This window comes from Kwoniella mangroviensis (genome assembly GCF_000507465.2).
Source record: "Kwoniella mangroviensis CBS 8507 chromosome 1 map unlocalized Ctg02, whole genome shotgun sequence".
Taxonomy (NCBI): domain Eukaryota; kingdom Fungi; phylum Basidiomycota; class Tremellomycetes; order Tremellales; family Cryptococcaceae; genus Kwoniella; species Kwoniella mangrovensis.
The window spans coordinates 1,617,222-1,637,861 of record NW_027062534.1 but is presented as its reverse complement, the minus strand read 5'-3'; the positions used below and the strand labels follow the sequence as shown (position 1 = coordinate 1,637,861).

At 43.7% G+C, this 20,640-nt stretch overlaps 8 protein-coding genes across 8 annotated transcripts; 3 read left to right on the top strand and 5 right to left on the bottom strand.

Annotated features, from left to right (window-relative positions):
• Positions 1-268: 268 nt before the first annotated feature.
• Positions 269-1,564, bottom strand: I203_105715 (uncharacterized protein; the record flags this gene model as incomplete). Its single annotated transcript, XM_019144867.2, has 5 exons — positions 269-656; positions 800-997; positions 1,057-1,178; positions 1,253-1,337; positions 1,434-1,564. The coding sequence occupies 5 exons, from the start codon at positions 1,562-1,564 to the stop codon at positions 269-271; spliced, it is 924 nt and encodes a 307-aa protein (XP_019006202.2).
• Positions 1,565-2,300: 736 nt separating this feature from the next.
• On the top strand, positions 2,301-5,234 carry I203_105714 (uncharacterized protein; the record flags this gene model as incomplete). The annotated part of the gene is made up of 14 exons (XM_065517826.1): positions 2,301-2,395; positions 2,456-2,709; positions 2,805-3,098; positions 3,175-3,255; positions 3,312-3,448; positions 3,513-3,643; positions 3,715-3,809; positions 3,866-3,961; positions 4,018-4,243; positions 4,299-4,316; positions 4,386-4,500; positions 4,553-4,609; positions 4,668-5,077; positions 5,150-5,234. 14 exons carry the CDS (start codon positions 2,301-2,303, stop codon positions 5,232-5,234), a joined length of 2,094 nt encoding a protein of 697 aa, XP_065373130.1.
• Positions 5,235-5,765: 531 nt separating this feature from the next.
• I203_105713 (uncharacterized protein) lies at positions 5,766-6,627 on the top strand (the record flags this gene model as incomplete). Its single annotated transcript, XM_019144865.2, has 5 exons — positions 5,766-5,914; positions 5,980-6,072; positions 6,150-6,209; positions 6,343-6,529; positions 6,598-6,627. The coding sequence occupies 5 exons, from the start codon at positions 5,766-5,768 to the stop codon at positions 6,625-6,627; spliced, it is 519 nt and encodes a 172-aa protein (XP_019006200.2).
• Positions 6,628-7,202: 575 nt separating this feature from the next.
• Positions 7,203-8,196, top strand: I203_105712 (uncharacterized protein; the record flags this gene model as incomplete). Its single annotated transcript, XM_019144864.1, has 5 exons — positions 7,203-7,447; positions 7,538-7,618; positions 7,678-7,737; positions 7,831-8,030; positions 8,126-8,196. The coding sequence occupies 5 exons, from the start codon at positions 7,203-7,205 to the stop codon at positions 8,194-8,196; spliced, it is 657 nt and encodes a 218-aa protein (XP_019006199.1).
• Positions 8,197-8,500: 304 nt separating this feature from the next.
• Positions 8,501-10,964, bottom strand: I203_105711 (uncharacterized protein; the record flags this gene model as incomplete). Its single annotated transcript, XM_065517825.1, has 12 exons — positions 8,501-9,004; positions 9,077-9,145; positions 9,207-9,278; positions 9,343-9,388; positions 9,444-9,548; positions 9,662-9,737; positions 9,794-9,997; positions 10,144-10,276; positions 10,344-10,432; positions 10,498-10,521; positions 10,571-10,630; positions 10,736-10,964. The coding sequence occupies 12 exons, from the start codon at positions 10,962-10,964 to the stop codon at positions 8,501-8,503; spliced, it is 1,611 nt and encodes a 536-aa protein (XP_065373129.1).
• A 437-nt stretch (positions 10,965-11,401) lies between these two features.
• I203_105710 (uncharacterized protein) lies at positions 11,402-14,539 on the bottom strand (the record flags this gene model as incomplete). Its single annotated transcript, XM_019144862.1, has 5 exons — positions 11,402-12,620; positions 12,679-12,844; positions 12,909-13,409; positions 13,474-13,726; positions 13,790-14,539. The coding sequence occupies 5 exons, from the start codon at positions 14,537-14,539 to the stop codon at positions 11,402-11,404; spliced, it is 2,889 nt and encodes a 962-aa protein (XP_019006197.1).
• A 1,080-nt stretch (positions 14,540-15,619) lies between these two features.
• I203_105709 (uncharacterized protein) lies at positions 15,620-17,929 on the bottom strand (the record flags this gene model as incomplete). Its single annotated transcript, XM_019144861.1, has 6 exons — positions 15,620-15,704; positions 15,762-16,071; positions 16,136-16,305; positions 16,366-16,481; positions 16,694-16,997; positions 17,049-17,929. 6 exons carry the CDS (start codon positions 17,927-17,929, stop codon positions 15,620-15,622), a joined length of 1,866 nt encoding a protein of 621 aa, XP_019006196.1.
• Positions 17,930-18,424: 495 nt separating this feature from the next.
• On the bottom strand, positions 18,425-19,761 carry I203_105708 (uncharacterized protein; the record flags this gene model as incomplete). The annotated part of the gene is made up of 5 exons (XM_065517824.1): positions 18,425-18,595; positions 18,658-19,049; positions 19,104-19,276; positions 19,331-19,544; positions 19,593-19,761. 5 exons carry the CDS (start codon positions 19,759-19,761, stop codon positions 18,425-18,427), a joined length of 1,119 nt encoding a protein of 372 aa, XP_065373128.1.
• Between the last annotated feature and the right edge of the window lie 879 nt (positions 19,762-20,640).

The window sequence follows — 20,640 nt, the reverse complement described above, 5'->3', positions numbered from 1 at the left end:
CGAATACCGAAATTGATATCAGAACGGTGTGTACCATATACAAGCCGCATCAGTTACCAGTTCCTGTAAGCTAATCGTCGTATCCAATCTTCGATAGATCGGATGCTTTTGGTCACCTTCCCCGTTTCTTCACAGTATCAGCAGGAGTACCAAAAAGATAGGGCATCACGTTATCATTTTATTGTGCATACCATAGATGACTTGATATCACACAACCACCATGCAACTCCACATATCTTCCTTCCCACACTGAGAGTCATAGTGGGGGCTATAACCCCCAAGAACCAGGTTCCTTCTTTTCCCCTCCTATTGCCCCAATCCCAGACGTTTGATTTTGATTTTGATTTCTCCTCTCTCTACCACCTCCGCCTCCTCCCCAATGACCCCGCTCATACGTGTGTTCCCTATGAGCATGCGTGTGGTTGTGATGCGAATGATGTTGATGAGAGTTTTGATGTTGTCGATGATTATTATGGTGATGATGCGTTGATTCATTATCATTGTTCACTGAACCTGGATTATTATTGATGTTATGACTGTTATTGTTATTGTTATTGTTGTAAGGTGGTTTTGAGGTAGCTTCGAGTAATGCTCGATTGGCACGGTATTCGCAGGATGTAGTGGATGGGAGACTGAGTAAGGTGAGGATCTTCTCTCTGTTGATAAAAATACAGTGGACATTATCAGTATACGAATTTTGACAATCAAAAGTCAAATAGGACGACGTATCGTATGAAAAGAGGGTCAAATCTGCGACGCATCTGAATTGACCCAATCATCGAGACAGTGCCAGACTCACTTCAAAGCTCCACTTCTAACACTATCACTCTCCTCTTCCACCCAAACACTCAAAATATCCTCTGCCTGCCTCACACTCAACACACATCCTACAACGTTATCCGACTCGTCAAACTGATCGCCTATGAGCGCTAGAAGGAGGTTCTCGAACAGTAACGGCGTGATGGGATGAACAAGTCGGATGGTGAATTTACCACCACTAAACACACAAGTCAGTACGAGATACAGCAGTACAATGATACAGAATCATATACTCACTCTCTCATTTCCTCCCACACTCCCGGTCTACCAATCCTACTTACAAACACCAATATATCCGTCACTGGAGGCAATTCGTTAGGAGGTGTGATGTGCGAATAGAGATGAAGAAACGATTCAATCTATTGAAAGTCATTAGTGCATGATTTTGAGGATACCCTGCGTTAGTGTCGATGAGACGAGAGGATACACGTACAGATCCAAAAGTAGCTACTTTCCTAATTTCCTTCTCATATTCTACTTTGGCGCCTGGTGGTCGGTGAACATAGGATATTGACCAGCTAAACATGACAAAGTCAGCTTGAAACCAGATCACCCCGCAACGATATTTGTATATCGCCAATCAAGTTTGAGTGCAACAGCTACATTTCACTCACTCCTGTCTTAATGGATGTCTCCCCGAAGCTGGACTAGGTGCATTGTTATTTGTTTTCCCCACGCTCAAGGATAATCTAGCTGATCCGGAAAGTGAAGTGGTACGACGTGTAGGGACAGTGCCTTGAGCCATTATATGGGGTGTACGAGGAGAATCTTAGTGAGATGCCGAAGAGCGGAGGCAGATATGTTGGATAGAATGGCTGGGAAGCTATCGGATGTCTGAATAAATTTGTGTCTGGGATGTGACTGATGAGCAAATGTGATTTCACTGGTCTGTCGAGGATACGAGTGTAGCCGATCTCTTACGAAGGTCGGAGGTGAATAGTGGACTGCTGAGTGTCTCCAGGTAGTGTACTGCAATGGTGGTATATGTCATGTATCACAACCTATCAAGCAGTCTTTTTCACTTTTCCTACATTCCATCATTCATTTCCATTCCATTCCTCTTCGATCATATCTTTGGTGTCAGCGTGTTCACTCGCATTTTAGGCACGCGGAATACACGCCATCCGATGCCTAATTTACAGATCGCATCCTTTTGCAACATCAGTTGATAAACTCTCCCTTGTCCCCTCTATCTGAACCTGCATTGATGCATTGACCTTACCAAACAGTTCGTCTCATTTGTGAGAGTTTAACCTAGAGCTAAGAGCAATCCTGGTAGCGTAGCACTAGCATTTCACAAAAGTCCTGAAAGACACGAGGATCATGAAATTGACGAGGCTGTTTGAACTAAATCGCTCTCCAGGCAAAATCGCAACCGGTGCATCAACTTGTCGAAGATCCATTCCAAATGCAGAGCGAAGGTTGTATTGGTTGTTTCTGACCGAATCGAACCACTGAGGTTAATTTCACAGAAAGCACTGATGTCGAATACCCAAGCGGAAGGGATGATGGAAAGAGATATTTCTAATGCTTCTTTCGCTGAAACAGGTCAAGAATCAACACATAATTATGATAGGTGAGGGGAATCACAATCTCACGAACAAGGATAGGGGTGTATTGATCCATCTCCGTTTAGGAACGAGCAAATATACGACGTACCGACTGTATCCCATACCTCCATCTCACCATCCTCATCACAAGATGCCTTACAACCTCAGCGAAGTGCAGAAGCCACACTTTCTAGATCGAGGTCCGTGCAATCTAGCGATTTAGATTATATCAAATCGGATCACTGTAGAACACCATTCTTGAAAAGACCTACAGATGAAGTAGGTGGTCATTGGTTAGAACAGAGACATGAAGCTCCGGAATGGTGGAACTTATTCTACGGTACGTACACCCTTTCGCTTACCCTACGTATTCCCATACTCTTGGAAGTTCCAGAAGGCTGACTCTGTTTTTCTTGTCTCTTTGGAACGGTATAGATTTAGCAGTCGTAGCTGTGCTTACAATTTTCTCAACAAACCACGAACTCAATCAACCGAGTGCCATACCTGTCTTTCTCTCCTACTACGCTATAATCTGTTGGGTATGGACATCCCAGGTCCACTACGATATTCGATATCAGGCATTGGACGGATGGCATCGCGCTGCAAAGGCTATACAAATCATGACGTTTGTGTATATGGGTGCGGCAAGTGGCAATTGGAATCCTGCTTTGATTAGAAATGACGAGGATCATCTGGCTACTAAATCTAATATAAGAGCTTCAGAACATCGTACGTCCCATCACATATGGTGATGAACCATCAAGTGATATGAGGAAGTTACTGACTTGACTTTGACGGCCTGTAGGAACCGCAAATGAGAGTTTCAAAACTGTCTTAGCGTCTTTTGTCATATCTAGGGTATTCTTGGCTTGTCAATACTTGATAGGTGATTACTAGATCCCATACCACTGGGATGCATACGACTGATACGTTGTAATGTAGCTGCGATTATTGGTTTTCGAGCAGGAAGGAAGGTCACACCGCAAATGTTCACCTTCATATCGCTTGTCATTTCTAGTATCTTTACCACATCCGCGATTATTCTACCTGCCCGCAGCAGAGTGTTGTCCTTGACCAAAGTGGGTAAAGCACCGCGCTGTAAGATATATAGAAAGAGAGAAGACTGACTGCCGAAATTCGTAGGTTACCCTATTCTATACAGGAATAGGAATTGAGGTTATAGCAGTATGGCTCTCGCTACCTAAAGATCCTCTTGGTCCGATCCGGACAGAAGCCATGGCGAAGCGATATGGTGCTTTCACACTGATAATAATGTGAGTCGTAATCTGTCAAAATGATTGATACAAATGGATGATGATCTAATATCGGTTGATTCCTCTGTCAGCGGCGAAGGTTTCATCTCCATTACTCGTGCTTTCAATCTTGCCATCTCTGGATTTGGTATCACTACCGATGTGACTTATCCTCAAGTGATACTAGGTTAGTCTCCCATTCCACCATCTGAATTTTGAAGTGGCCGCCGATTGTAAATGTAGCAATCATGATCATGTATTTGCTTTTCACTTTCCTATTCACACGTTTTGATCCCTCAAGGAAAGTTGATTCTTGTCGTGCATTGATATGGGAAACCAGTGAGTCGTGCGGTCTATCACACATTCTGTTTGACTGCTACTGATACTGGGTTCAGTACACTTTCCTATGCATTTCAACCTATTACTCCTACTAGCCGCATTAGTCGTAAGTTGGATCAGCATGGGAAACATAGCTGATAGTCAGAACGCCATTGTGGCTTTATCATTCGCTCAAGGGATAAGTCAAGTGACGGACCATTACATTAGTACGATTGAAGCTATCACGAATGGCACGGACATCAGCATGAAAGAACAGCATTTTGTTGCACGGTATTTTGACCAGTGAGCTGTCTACGGGTGAATCAGGGGAATTCCACCGCTAATATGCTTTTTACAGGCTGTATTTACAACCAGAGTAAGCGACTGCTTCATTAAACTGGAAAAACCTATCTCCGGTTTACTGAAGATTATCAATGACATTCAGCTATAACACGGAAATTTCGTTGCTGCGTAATCTGAGTAACACAGAAATCCCCATTGAGGATCCGACCATTTTGGCCTACCAATATCTCGGACAGATCATGTTTCAAGTGACCAATGTGAGTTATGCGTTACTGGAACCATGCTCTGTGGACTAATAAACTACGTTAGAAGTATGGGATCGAACTAGATGATACTATGGTCGAGAACCTACAAAGTTTATATGCAGTAAGACAACCTGAATATTTTGATCGCTGAAGTCGGAGCTGATTGACTTAACAATCAGCTCAATACCACTTGGTCATTTAACGATACCATCCGAGGGGAAATGCAAAGCGAGGCCTTCACCCTCCTTCGAGAAATAATTCAAGAACCAGCCTCAGCCTCTTTATCAGGTATACTATGGTTGTTCCCCACAGCCGGTATCGCTTTGATATTCTGTGCCGTCCGGTCAATACTATGGCACCGACATAACCCTATTGGTCAAACGCTGGTACATATCATGTGGATTACCCTCGGTCTGATTCTTGCTTGTTTGGGATTGTTGGATATAGGAAGTAAGAATTTCGATATTTTCGCTGATTCAGTTAAGGACGAGTTGAGAGGTGTAAATCCCATGTATTGGCTCGTACATGATAGGATACCATTGGTTATCGTCATGGTCTTCTATGTCGTTGCATACCTTCTAAACTTAATGTGAGTGGCGACGTGGTACAGCATGGGGTGTTACGGTGGGATGTCTCGCTGATCATCCCTCGTGATTCGTAGTATATTGAGAGTCATGGATAAATGGCGATGTAGTCATCATTCAATGGACAAGGGAGGAAGGAAGTATGATGATACAGTGGACTGAAAGACCATATCTCTAGTCGAAGAAAGGATGCATACGATGATGACCATCACCTTTTTCAGGATGTGCGTTCCACACGAAGGTCAACAAACGTGTTTGAACTGTACTGATATCATTTCCCCCTTGAAAGTACTATACAACGATGATGCTTCTACCCTAGGCCCGTCAACCCTTGTCTTTTGTTTAGACGATATGTCAAAAAAGCTTGCTATTTTGGCATCCGCTTCTCACTGACCAGTAGAATCATGCATGGAGCTGCCACACGCAGTACATCTATATCGGGTATATAACATTGATCTGTTCAAAATTCGCTCTCATCCTTCTGATACCTCAAATCCTGTTCATAAAATATTGCCTCATACGGTACTGTATAACAGGAGAACTCGCATTGTCCCCTATCGTACGCTGACCATAGTTCTACGAAAAGATGTTCCAAACACTCTTGGACTCGTTCAGCGATCTGAGCCTGTCACTCAGAGGCGACAAGGGCGACACGACAGTTACGATAAGGAACTACCAGACACATTCGAAGCGATGTCGCAAGCTTCCTGGTCGGAGATCAAAGATATATTCACCAATGCACCAAAAGCCAAAGCCGTCAGGCGACTGCAAAATGACCTTACAAAGGGTTGGAATCGCGCTCGGAAAGAGAGGAAATTCGAGTTAATCAAGGATCTCGGAATGTAGGTCAGTTCAATAAATCCGTCACAGTATGTTCGATTGTTTATTGATTCACATTCTCTCAAAGACTCGATGATAAAGGACGAATTGAGGAGATCACCTTGATTTCAACTTGGACCCAATCTTTGGTCGGTACGGATAAGGAGCAATTGGAAATGGTGTGAGTCAAATTTGCACTTCACATAAACCGATGTACCTACATGAACTAAAATGACACCCTCCCTGCTGTCCACGAAGACAACGATGTTTATCCGATTCTAAAATCTGGATGGATTTGCGAGGAGCAGAAAGGGATTGGTGAGTCTTTGCACAGCAGTGAATCATCATATCCTATTATTCCTACTTTAAACACTGTACAGTATATACTACGAAAAAAACTATTGAAATCAGCTAAATCCCATTCAAATACTGTACCGCGTGACCTATACAGCCTCGAAATTGTCTACTCCCGTATGTTAACCATGTTAGATTCTGAGCAAGTACCAACTCAAGAAAAGGCGATGTTCGAATTCGATCCCGCTAAGAAGAAATCCGTATGCGATAGCGCAAACAATACCAACAGCATTGGAAGACAGATGAGATCGACCATCAACATCAATGGTGGAAGGCAAGTGATGGTAAGCCAGCGAAGCCTTGTAGCGTGGTAGCATATTCGAGGGAATGCTCGCTGATTGAAGGGATATAGGCACCTTGTCGGATTTTACTCAAAAGATAAGAGAGGCAGCGAGCAGAAGATGACTTCTCGAGCAACGGGTGACTGAGTGACCTCAGTCCATCTTCAAAGGGGGGCCGAGCTACTCTAGATAGCGATCAGCGGTTATACGTATGACAGGAATGCAAACCTGCTTGATAATCTAAGCGACACAGAGCGAAGACATCTTTTGAGATACCGTTGGCAAGATGAAGTTGCGCCTCATTCCTAAGACATGTTATAACATATGTCTACCATGACCTAAAATTATATCTCTTGAAAGTCGAGACCATGCCACATAGCCCTGCCTCCGTCAGAAGTCCGTCCAAGAAGCAAAAGAAAGCGCCCTCTCCAGATGAAGGCTTTGTTTGAAGGCAGTGCTCCCATCCTTTCACAGACTGCACGTAAGATCACACGATATGTTCAAGAGAACGAGTTATCCGGAGAAAATCAAAAGAGTTTCTTTGAAATGTCGTTATGGCCTTCTCCACTAGCTCATAGCAGAACAAAAAGCAACGCTGAGAGTACAAACAAAAGGCATTGACCTGAAAGCCTACAGTCGATTTTCATCCAAGCCATTCATACGTTGATGAAGTAACATGTTTTTGGACAAAGACGAATCGGCAGTCATCTCGGATGACATCACAGTGAAGGGTACTGAGATCACCGAGATCCCCAGTACGTTCGAAGAGTTGAAGGAACTCAATTGGGCTCAAATTACCAGATACATGGAAACCAATCCGAAAACTAAAGCATATAGGGCTCTGAGGAATGAGATTGCAAGAGAGGTAGATAAAGTAATGATAAGTCGACATAGTCATTCTTACAGGGGGATATATCATATGTTAGTGCTGCTTATCATGAATAAACTTGGGGATACTGATGGCTTGTCATGCTGGTCTGAAATTCTCCAACGTGTATGTCGGTACTTTAGAGCCGAGAGTAAAAAAGATACATTCATATCCGCCTGGACAGAGGCACTTGTGGGACAATTCAAAGAAGATATGACCGCGATGTGAGTTTCGCCACCTCTGTTCCCTACTGTGTCTATCTCTGATGTTTCGAATATTTCAGGCAGAGATGTCTTTCCTCCAAGTCCATCTGGCCAGAGCTCAAAGATCCCATGAGAAAATAGTAAGTACAATCACAATTTGAAGACGATACTGTGCACTCGAGATTACTCGTAGTTGCTGACGCCGTCACTGGAAACGGTTGGTACTACTGTAGTTACAAAGATCAAGTTGATAGTATGATCAAGTCTATGACCTCAGGACAAGTACAAGTCCCCAATACGGCTGTTTTCAATTTCGATACTAACGAGGGGAATTTCGTCGTGAAGACCCGTGTGACTGGATTTGAAAGTATGGAGCAAATCGCCCAACATATACTGGATTACCAGAAGACCTGGGCGGAGGCTGCCAAACATGGTGAGTTGAGTGGAGTCAAATGGTCCTTGTCACTTTTGGTTCTTGAAACAAAGTACAAAACTGACTCTATTGACTCGAAACACTGCAGATAACAGTGGCTTGTCGGGACTCTTCAGAAGTTCTTGCTGCACCGGTGGTAACGGATAAGGGACTGACTCCTCAGTAAGCTACAGTACTGTGATTCGCTGAGTGGATCGACCCAGTCTCAAATTTGTCTTCGGAGGTCAAGTGCAATGTTCGTGATGTATGGTCCCGATACATTTGGGCAAATATGCAATGACATGTGCAGTGATTACTTTTCGTTACTTTGCTGCATCAATGAGCAAATTGTGACCTCATGGTCTCCGATTTGACAGGACCTTCGATCTGACAGACTATAGCTACATGATGATCTCTGTCTATGAAGAGAAAGGTTTAATAAGTACAGCACAGTATCTTTTACAGATCAAATACAATCGATTGTCCACACATCATAAATCGTTGAATTTTCCCCTACTACTCGACCACCATCCTATCAGCCCACTCAAGCTAGGTCTCATTCTATGACCTCTTTCAGTCCCCGGAGAAGGTAATTTCATCGTCATCTCTAAGTCGATCTGGTTGGGCAGAGCTTGCCATGCGGCTTTGCCTGATAATCCTCGATGTACCGATAAAGGCAGGAATACTCTCGGTTCGCCATTGACCAGCGAGACTGTCAACGCACCTCTAGGGTCGGTGGAGAATATCTGTCCGGACAATACGTCGATAAGTGGTAATAATGGTTTATATCCTGTTTGTTCAGGATTCAAATGTATTCCAATGGCTGGTACGGATGATCCATAATTTGTCAACACGGATAGTAAAGGTGATTTGGATAATGCGATGGTATGATTACCCAACTGATAAGCTTTCATCAGTGTGGTGAGGAATTCAGGATGAGACGTGATAGCAGATCGACGAGCTTGATTCAATGCTTTGATGACAGCATATGCGTTCTATGAAGATATAGCTGTTATCAGCATTGAGTACACAGTGCGGGAGAGGAGCGGAAGCCAGGGAAAGCTCACCGTTATTTCGGAATATCCATATAACCACATCGCTTCTCGGTTCAAAGGATCATGTCCACCACGAAGGCCCTGGAATTTATAACACCAATCAGGTTGAGCCCATCTCTGAGAAGTAGCCCAGCGAACTCACGTGTTCTCCTCCCTGGTACAAGATCGGCACTCCGTCATTGACAAATGGATATACAGCAGCGTTCTTGATCAACTAGAGTTGATGAAGTCAGTAATTTATCCGAGCTTCTTCATCATCTAGTGATCGTATGACTTACCGATGGATCATTTGTCAACCCAGCAAACCTTGGAAAATCGTGATTACTACGGACCGGAAGGTCAATTGAACGCTCGCAATTGTATCGAAAGATATACTTACTCTAGGAAAGATCCCAGAGTGGTGGGGTCAGGAAACAATCTATGAACCCTGGTGATCATATCTACCAGTTCCGCTATCGAGCCTAGGGGGTTTTCAAAAGCTCGTCTGACAAGGATGAAAAGTGATCATCAGCTTGGGGTCATAGACACAGGGATGAAGGTAGGTGTTTTTGCATCTATCTTGAACAATGGGTGGGATGAGAGGCAAAAAAATCTCACCTGATATGAAAAAAAGTCGCAAAATCCAATATACTAGTCATACTTTCTTTTTGATACGGCGCAAGGTATGCTGGATCTACTCTCCAAGACAAACAATCAGACTCGCGCCTGGCAGAAGCATAAAAGACTCACCTCCGTGTAGAACTTCGCCCATAGCTACCACTCCAGCAGCTTTCACGAAACCTGGCCAAAAATCTTTTCGGACATGTTTGACGGTATCTATTCTCAACGCATCTATATGGAATACCTTAACGAGATCTTGGATCCAGCTGTATAGAGAAGCAATAACGTGTGGGGATTCGGTGTTCAGGTCGGGCATGTTTTCGGACAACCAGCCTAATGGCAGAGACATAAGAATCAGCCCAGTGGGGAAGGATTGATATTTTGGGAGGGATGGGAATATGTCATGTCAAAGCAGAAAAAGGGTTAGGTTGATCAAGGAGAGAGAGAGAGCGATGCTGAGCAAGAAGAGCGGGACCTACAATTTTCAACATCCCACTGATCATCCCAATCTGGCGAACAGTACGTATGAAAGTCGGCAGGCGAGTCGAACGGTCCATACCTCTGAGAAGGTAGGAAAGCATCTTTCGACTCTACTCCTACGTGATTCGCGACCTTTGTTACATTTTCAAGGACTCAGTTTACGTTCATTCGCTGTTGTAAGGTACGGTAGCGTTCTCACCACATCCACCATGAGGTACATCCCTCGTACATGTATAGCAGCACTAAGATCCAGTAGATCTTGAGCTGTACCGAAGTGCTTGTTTAGCTCTTGAAAGAGGAATACAGGCAGATTATCAGCTATACTGTGTAGCAATTGAGCATGTATGACATACCAAAGATGTTCGATGTCCAATATCCTGTTCATTTGTCAGCACAAGGACGACATCTTGACACGGGGCTACTCACCATGATACGATTCATGATCATATAATCCATCTATATTAGCTACGACCGGTGATATCCATACTGGATCAAGGAGCGACAGAAGTCAGTATCAATTCACATCTCTCGGCTTGGGGCATGGTCTTTAATATGTAATGCACGATTACAAAGATATAGAACGTGACTTACTCGTATCAAAACCCATTCCTTGTATATAATCCAATTTCCTCTCTATGCCCTTCCAACTCCCTCCGCAGTGTTTTTTCTCAGCGGGATCACAAGCCGTTATCTGATCGTCTGCACGGGCAAATCGATCTGTGAGGACCTGATATATCGATCGAGAGCGTAGATCGGATGTGGTTAGACTTTGGACTTGGATCAGGGGCGATAAGGCGAGTACGAGCAGGGAAAGTAGCATGGTACGAAAATGAAGATTTGGTAAAATGGTGCGTGTAAGTTAAGGAGCCAAAAGTAATCGAGGCTCGTCAATTATACAGCATGGAATGGACTGGACAGTATGTGATCATGTGTCTATGATACGTGGATAGAGAGCTAAGATATGTAGAGTATGTACGGGTGTAAACAATTTCAATTTCATCTCATCTCGTCGTTGATCGGGGTCCCATAACACGAAACACGACACGCACCCTGAGTTGTTGACGATGGACTGCCGTAACACAGCTCGAGCTGCCTTGACACATAAAACATAGCATCGGTTCATCTACATCTAACAATACATAGTAGCAATCTCAATTGTGATCAATGTCCGTTTTCATCTTGTCATATTCCTGTGTTCTCCTCAATGCACCGCTTACAGCGGCCAATCACCTATGATCCTCCCTCATGGAGCCTTGACTATGTGTTATCCTTGAATCTCTCCACTTCTTCCTCTTGCACGACCTCATCAATCCCTGGGGGACCTTTCGAGGGGCTTGATCTTCTTCTACCACTCGATTCTCTTCTTCCCTCACCACCTCCACTCGACCCTCTGCGATGCTCTCTACCTCGACCACTACCCGGGGGTACAGAGAAGTAATCGCTAATTCGTATGTCATACATTGGTGAGACATCCGGCCGCATAGAATGTCGATTCGTATTCCCGGGTGAAGGGAATGGTCCAGACATGTGAGATGATGAGAACGGTCCTGACATGGCAGTTGGGAAAGGTCCAGACATCGTTACCGATGGGTTCCTACCTTTCTGAGGATTGGATACACTCGATGTTGCCGTCGAAGGATATGGTGCTGATGCAAGTGGGATCGTTTCTGAATTGGCTGAGTTGGGCATCTCCAGATCCGTCGAATCGGTATGTTGGTGTCCTGGTGAGAAAACTGGTAGAGGAGGTGATCTTGTCCTGGTACGGTCGGGAGATAATGGCTCGCTCATATCGATCAATTGGTATTCTTCCGGTTCTTCATTGATTCCACCTCCCAAAGTCGATCCTCTAGATGATCGTTTGTCTGCAGTTCGCGTCAGTCTACCCTCGTCTTCTTCGGCCACTTCAGGCAAGTATCCGAGTCGGATCGAATCGTTCCCTTCCGTAATTGACATCCAAGAATCACCCTCATATTCTGATCCTGAAAATCCTTCTACCATGGATTTCTGCCTTTGGGTAGAGGTATGTTTCTTCGTGCGTAGTGAGGAAAAGCTACTATCACTCTTATACCCAGCTAGTTTAGGTCTCTCTGGTGCAGACTTGTAGGTGACGACCCCAGCTGCACCGAATTTCCTTCTAAGCCAGAACCACCAAGCACAGAAAGCCGCAGCTGCTAGGACGAAGAATCCGACAACACTGACGACAGCGATAACAGTCGTATTAACGACTTTCTTCTCCGCACCTTGGGAAGGCTGTGAACCAGGATTGGTGGATGTTCCTCCAGAACTGGTCTGCTGATCGGAGGAGACGGAAGCGAGAGACTGACGTTGCACCCGTACAGCATAGAAATCCTGAGAAGCGATCGACGCGTTCGTCAATGGAACGAGACCGACAGTCGGCTGCCAAGTCTTTTGCTTATTGGTATCTGGGTAATGAAAGACGCTGTAGACATTTTTCATGAAGGAGCTTCCAAGGATGCTACAGGCACACGACTACATCAGCAAGACGATGGGGGAAGAATAATCCGTTGACTCACAAATCTCCAGAGTCGCCAAGATTGCTCGAATACTGGATCATACCGATGCACTGCTTCTGACTGGCATCTTCCGGATCGGGATAAGTCATGTCGAGTGGGTGGACTGGAATAGCCTGTCCAGCGATATTGAAAGTGAGGGAGACTTGCTGTGTGCAGGCCATACGGTCTGTATTGCAAATCAACAGTCAATCTGCCATTTCACACATCAAAGAGCAATGCATGTTACTCACAGAAACCATCGGAGCTCATCGATATACCCATAGCACCATAAATAGCATCTGCATAAGGTCTATACCCCGTCAAGATTTGCACACCACCTGAATCTAGTACAGCGAGGGGAGTCGTTTTTGTAGCGTAGACTTGACTAGGTCCAAGAGTAACGTTCGTCGTTGTTGGCCCGGAACCATTCTCCTGATCAGCCCACGTAGTCACAGATACACCTTGAATTGGTATTCGCCAATGCAGATATCCCGTCAGACCCAGTTGAGGTTGCGATATGATAGGTATATAGGGTGGTTCGCAAGGTGATGGGCATATAGCCTGATCGACAGCTCCGATACCGAATGTCGAACTGGTCCGTACATCTTCTCTGCGTTCTAGAGCTAACGAGAAGAGTCTCTCTGACGGTGCCGAAGCTCCCGCTCCAAACAAGTTGTCGAGGAAAGTGGCTCCATCGGGATTCGAAGAGGTGGTCCCTCCAATAGCGTTCAGGATAGTCGAACTTGCCGGCGCTGTTGTACATTTCATTTAGTATGCGGATGTTAATCTCAAGATGAGATGAGAAGATCAACTCACGAGCTAGACCTAAGACACCTGCAAAATTTCCACCTTTCAAATCTTCATTTGTAACATCCGTAGCAGCAATGAACGCCTGATATCCAATTCCGAAATCTCCTACCTGAATTTCTTCCCAATAGATGTCCCCATCGACTGCACCGGACTGATAAGTCAAATCGGCTGATATACCTGAATCAAGTGATTCGGTGGCGTTGAACAAGGCAGGAGCGGATTGGCAGGATGACGATGTACAGTCTGTAGTAGCAACCCACTAAATCAAGACGATCTGCATGTCAGCGAGCACAAATCTGATGAGAACGGGATATAGACATACCATATCCGAAGAACCCAAATCCACCTGTAACTTGACAGACTGTATATCCAGCCCATTCCATGCTGATGGACCTCTCTTTTTAATGCTTCTTCGTTTGGTTGATCCATCATTTGCGCCATGCCCCAATTGGACATCGACACTATAGACAGCTTCCGTATCGCTATCTCCTGCCAGTGTCAAATTCAGCAAGACACCAGGTACGTAAGCTGTTTGAGTGGGTTGAGAAGCGGAGGCACTGTAGGATCGGGATCGGGAAGCGCTGTAGGACCAAAGAGAGGTAAATGATGTTGAGCGATAATAAGATGAAGATTTTGATGGGGCCAAAGACGAATTAATGTCGGAAGTACTATACGTTCCCGTAGGGTATGCATCTGAAGCGTTATACGGTATATCTGCTGAGGAAGAGAACGAAGGTGAAGGCGATGGACCAGTGAACAGAGGCCGCTGCGTTGTTGATGAGAGACTATCTGATGCTGAGGCCGATTCTCCGCTAAGTGACTCCAAAGCTGATGCAGCTCCTTCATCTGCGTTGTCCTGTCGCTTCTGACCTTTCTCCCATATCTGCTCTAATTTACTGGGCCGTAGTGTAGTATAGCGGTTACGGCGAGGTCTAGTGATGGTAGGAGTAGTATAAAGAAAGGGGCAAGCGGAGTTTAAAGGACATGCTGGTGTTGTTGGGGAAGGATCGAGGATGAACGGATGTGAAGCCGGCCCAGCGACGGGTTGATCCTCTATGGGAAATGGACCCATGATTTCTGTAGTGATACTGAGCAGTGAGTGAGCATCAGCATCAGCGGATATCCATTTAATCAGGAGACAGAGTAGAGAGATGGAGAGAGAGGATTGGTATAGAAAAGGATATATCGTCAAGATGGAAAAATAATAACCAGGTCAGGCAAATTCATAATCCAATGACACTATCCGCATCTGTACAGGTCAAGGCCCATTCATCTTTGAAATGAAACTCACCTGAACACTTCTCTCAACACAGCTTGGCCATATTATCCTTGTTACACTATATATGATCTCGGATCTCAAGCTATAGCCTTGTCCGTCGACGTTCCAACAGACCCGCTATGTACCTCCGCTCGACAGTAAATGGATCGAATTGGATGTTGAGAGGTAGTGTGGGGGCGCGGTAGGATGAAGGAAACACGTTGGGTTAGAAGAAAGGGTGAAGACAATATCGATGTGGATGTAATTTCCTTGATGACTGATAGTACAGAATTGAATATGGTCTCGTGTTCAAGTGAGCTAACCTAATGGACTCGTGACCTTTGCGAGAGAAATAAGCCACGGATTTGCGGTGGGATGATATCTGATGATTGTGGATGGGCACCTGGCCTTGGATGAAGATGAATATGTTCTCGATACTTTATGCCAAGTACCATATGATGGCATTGACATGCGATAGATGATAGATCAATGATTGAATGGGAGATGATGAAGTAAGTGTTTAAGTGATTTAAGCCTTTTTCAAGTGGTAAAAAGGGACGACGTAGTTGGAAACGAACCCTGTTTTTACCCCATCCGTGTCATCCGAACAACTTACATTAGCACCATCACCCGTTCATTAATGCCCGTCGACACTGAATGCATCATACAACTTCTTTGGCCCTACTGCTCACCATGCCTTTTGTGCATGCTGCCCGCTTCGAACAGTATGGCACGATAGGTGATGCTGAAGAGAAAGAAAAGCTACGGGAGCCCCGTTCGGCTGTCTCACTCAGGGAAGGTTAAACGAAGAAACCTCCAACTTGCAGCGAAAGCGAGAATATGTACACAGGTACAACATGCATTTAAATATACACACATCCACCACAATCTAATTTATGCAGACGTCATGTCACCTCTAACTTCTGCTTCTTCTTCTGCGACAGCTTTTTTTGCTTTATGATCATCAAACCAAATCACTCTGAGAATTGATATTATTAGCAAGTATCCAGGAAACTTCATATATTTCAACACTCACATTGCGGTTGTATCATCCCTTGCACTCCTTGCACCAGGTGATCTAAGACTTAAGAACTGTCTTCTTAGCTCTCTGTCATCCCCTCCTAGAGCATTTTTGATCAAGTGAGTAGCAGCATTGGTATCTTCATATACCCATCTACCTTCCACTCTCATGTCTTCCTTTGGGAAAGGATGGTCATTATTGGGCAATGGTGATGTGTGAGGGCAGGATGCCATGACTTGTAATTTTGATTGATCAGGGTGGATCTCATGCATCATGTGAGATGCAACCAAGTGAGAAGCTTCTTCTGAGGTGACCCTGTCCCATACTATGTATCTTAATTCAGTGTCTGGTACAACAGTTAAAAAAGAGAAATGAAAGAACAAACTCACAGCCATCAGTAGCTAGAACCACAAACTTGAGCTCTTCTCCAGATCTAGGATGTATGTCTCTTATAGCAACTTCTGGTCTAGCAGTGACATAAGGAGGTGTCCTACTGGGACATTCCTCAAACCATTTCCATCTTTTATATGGTTCTTTCTGGAACAAGGTTCTTTGTATGCTAAATTGATTTTGATGTCAGACAGTATCAAAGTGAAGAAGTCTTAAAATGATTACTTACTCTTTGTAATCATCATAGCCAATTTTATATGCATCATCCCCAAAAGCTCTTGAAGGTTGTAATCCACCCAGTACTCTATTGGTATCACCATAACCTTGATTATGGATTGCAGTATCCTGTCATGACGGTCACAACAGCATGCCTATATAGCCGGCGGAAATTCCGAGTTGTCGGAATTCCCGATTGTTCCCTTTTGTGGTTCAGTGGTTACGACCGGCTACGTCTACCATTGTGACATATCCCTCTCATCTTCAGGATGCTCATCCTGAATTCTAGTCTCCCCATTTTAGATCAGCCTGGCTCCAATGTCGGTGTATAACAGGTAAACTCGCCTCTTAGCTTCTTTTTCATTCTCACATGTAGCATCTTCGGTCAAGATATCACACCTCCATTCACCTTTATCAGGATTCCACCATCCAGCAATAGCCCTTGTATCTCCCACATTAGCCTCATATAATTTATCAGATTCTACATCCACAATGGCAGTGATAGCACAGGAGCCATTGTCAAACAGATTTGCCAAGCCAAGTTGAGTAGGTGAGTGAGGTGGAAGACCTGGCAGTTTGTCCTCAATAGGGCTGAACAGGGTTGACCAGGTGCTTTGAATAATATTGGCATCAAAAGCTAGGAAGCTATGAAATGATGAGCTTTACATACTCTAAATGATGTGGAATTATGCTCACCTTGAAGCCATCATTTGCGCAAATGATTGTGGCCCATTATCACTAACACTAGCAGGTATGCACTCATCACTGAATTTCATTTCTGACCACAATTTTCCACCAATAACCTCATGCTCCCAAGCTCTCATGTCATTCTGCCCCCTGTTCAAGAAGTTGGCAATATTCCAAGCAAGACAACCATGGAGAGTTCTGCTGAGTAAGTCAGAGATATATGGTCCACCATGTCCATCAAACACACTAAACATCATCACATCTTGCTTCCCATCTCCTTCTACAACATCTTCACCTTGTTTATTGGGATATAACTTGGTTCTGGTATTCCACCAATTTTTCCAAAAATACCCTTCACTAGTAAGAAGCTTTTCCAGATCTGATTCAGTGATGACATCTGTTGAATATCTATCTTCACCAGTATCAGAAGAAGGTAGACTGTTGATTTCCCAACTTTTCACACTATTACCCTCTCTATTGACATATACTTTATTTTCCCCATTTTGCAATTTGGCTTCCACCTCTTCTTCACTGAGTAGAAGATGAGAGAAAGTCTTTTTGATGGGTCCACCAGCTGAATCAAGAGTGTAAGTGAATTCAACTGCTTCAGATGGGATGGTTCTGATTTTAGCTGGCCAACCACTGAATAAGGTTGTCTCCTTATATCTTGCATCAGATAAGAGATAATATATACCACCTGCAGCAAAGAGTGAGGTCAACCTCAAGCATTTGCAGATGCCAGGGCTAAATCTGGGACCTTTAAAGTCTTGACTAGAGGTGAAGTAGCCAAGGGGTTTTGGTGTAGATGAGTATTGAAAGCAGTGGGTTTTCAAATGAGAAACAACTGCACCTTGTTGGAAGGGCTTGAGATGTCTGGGCTTGATTGACATGATTACCATACTGTTGATTTAGGTCAATAATCTAAACTGGAATGTCTGAAGGATTCTAAAAGAAAGTTTGAATTAAGTTAAGATGAATAATCAAACATTCATGTTCAACTCACATGTACAATATATACCTCTTGTAAACTATTTTGTGTCGCAACTTGTCTGTACTGACTTTCAAAGAGGAGTATGTGAAAAGACCCTTTGATAAAGGATATGTACAAAGGATGTCAACCCATCAAAGGGTTGCTTTTTCTCCTTTTGGAGTTAACACTGTGCAACCTGTATGATCATCCTTGCTGTTTCAGTCCAGTCTACAATGCCAGCACAAGCATTACATCAGATTCACCAAAGAGGCCAGGACATATTGATATGAAGCACAATACAGCCAATGAATTGGGGTACCAACAAATTGGAGACTGGTGCACATTTGCAGCCATTCATATAGTTGATTGTCATAGTATGGCATTGTATCATGATGATGTCTGTTATGTTGCAAAATTATGTGGCATACTTAGGCCTTGACCAGACCATTGGCCAGAGATGGAACTTGTTTTCCTCTTTCTTAGGTTCTTTCTTCACTCTCATACCACCGCATAGAGCAGCCATAAATGAACCATCTCCCCCTGCTTTTTTCCATTGTCCATATTTCCATAGAACCCATAGCAAGAACTAAAGCAACAAAAGTTAGCCCAGTCCCTCTTGGTTATGTATGAAAAATTGCAGATACATACCAATCCTCCCAAAGTCCCTAAAACACCTCCAATCACAGCTCCACCACTATCTCCACTGGTGCTTGAATTTGTGCTTGTACCTTGACTGGGAAACACTGCTGTTGCACCTGAATTTGAGGCAGCATCTGTGGCTGTAGGACTGCTTTGATTTCCTGGTGATTCTGATGAGACACATATCACATAATCCAAAGCAAATGACAAGCCATCAAACTGATTAGTGATAGATATATGGTGTATTTGTGATGAATCTAAGTAAGTTGTGAAGTACAGAAGGGTATGGTAAGTCTCTATAGTAGTAGAGGCATTATATGTTCCAACTACCTTGGAGTCCACGGACACCTGATAGGAACCAAAACCAGGTCCAGTCATTCCCATGATATAAAAAGCACTGCCTACTTATTGTCAGCTTCATGTTGATGAAAAAGGCAGAATTGAGGTCCACATACCTTGACAGGCAAAGGAAGCAGATGCACCTCCAGAAGCTGTGTAGCTAACTGTCTTTTCATAGAAGTTACCATTTTGAATGGCAGATATATCAGATTTTGAAGCGGGGGTAGATTGAAAGCCATTATACCTAATTTGTGAGGAAGCGTCATCAATTGTGTTGTTGCTTGCACCCCTAATCAACTAATCTATTAGTAGCAGTAACAAAAACAGCTGATATCAGGCTCACCCAGATATTACTACTTGTGTTTGCACTTGGACACCATGAAATATGAAAGTCTCTGGGGTTTGTGCTTGGCATTCTAATTTTGCAGAATGGGTTCCAAATGAGGTAGACAAGCTAATCATGCCTGATTCTCCAGACTTTTTATCTGAAGATCCATCCAGACCAACTGTGATTTGATAAGCTGCAGTTGGAACATGAATGAAAGCTATATCTGTGACTACTCATATATGAGCAGAGTAAAAGCATAATTGAGCTGTGAACTTACAATAGAACTCTGGTAACTCAATGCTGAATTGTTTTTGCCCCAAATATTGATGACTTCCATCTGGAAGCTGCATCCATGAGCTTCCTCCAGTTTCCCCTTTATAAAGAGAGCAGGAAAGTAGGGGAGAAGCAGCACTGATCCAGAGTTCAGCTTGAGATGTGTTGCTCATTGTCTTGAGAGATGATGGGAAATGAGGGAATGATTGCAAAGTGGAATTAAGATGATCATGATAACATGCCCCTGGGCATTCTCCTTTCTATGTTTTCCCAAAATCTAGCTCTGTCCTTGTTACAAAGAAATTATCAATCTCATAACATACGCTCTTTTGGGTTTTTGTGACAGTTACTGTAATTGAAAGGATTACCCAGCTCAGCTTTGTTATTCTGCCCCAGAGTGCTCCAGATAACTGCCTTTCCCAAAGGAAGTGAAAGGAAGTAGATGTGCATAATTTGTATGAAGTCTATATGCTATTTATTTTGATCTCAAACATATAAAATTTCATCATAGTTCATCATTTTCATCCTGTTTGTTCAACCAGAAACAATCAAAGTTAAAATACAATAACCATCATTATATTTTTTACAATACTGTCTTGAAGACTTGACATATACAGCAGAGCTGATTGTACAATACTCATAACAAGTAAGTAAAACCATAATCTGTCTTGAAACTACTGCTGATGTCTAATCAGAATGCTAGTCTACAGTGCTGCTGGACCCTTGATGTCATCTTACCCTTATTACTATGGAAATATGTATGGTGGGATGTATAATGGTTGGGGTAGATGGGGTGTTGGTCCCAACTATGGAACAGGCTGGCCAACTAATGGGTGGTATGGACCTTACAATTACATGTCTGGAACATACTGGTAAAGCAAGTTGTGCTTGACATATAACCTTTTTTGGATACATTCTACTTCAATCTGTATATCCACTATGAAACCATGCATCCTTGTATCTCATCACATGACTCACTTGTACACACAGAAAAGCAACCAATGTGCCACAGAAGGACAAAGGATAGACAAAGGATCACAAGACAAACAGAG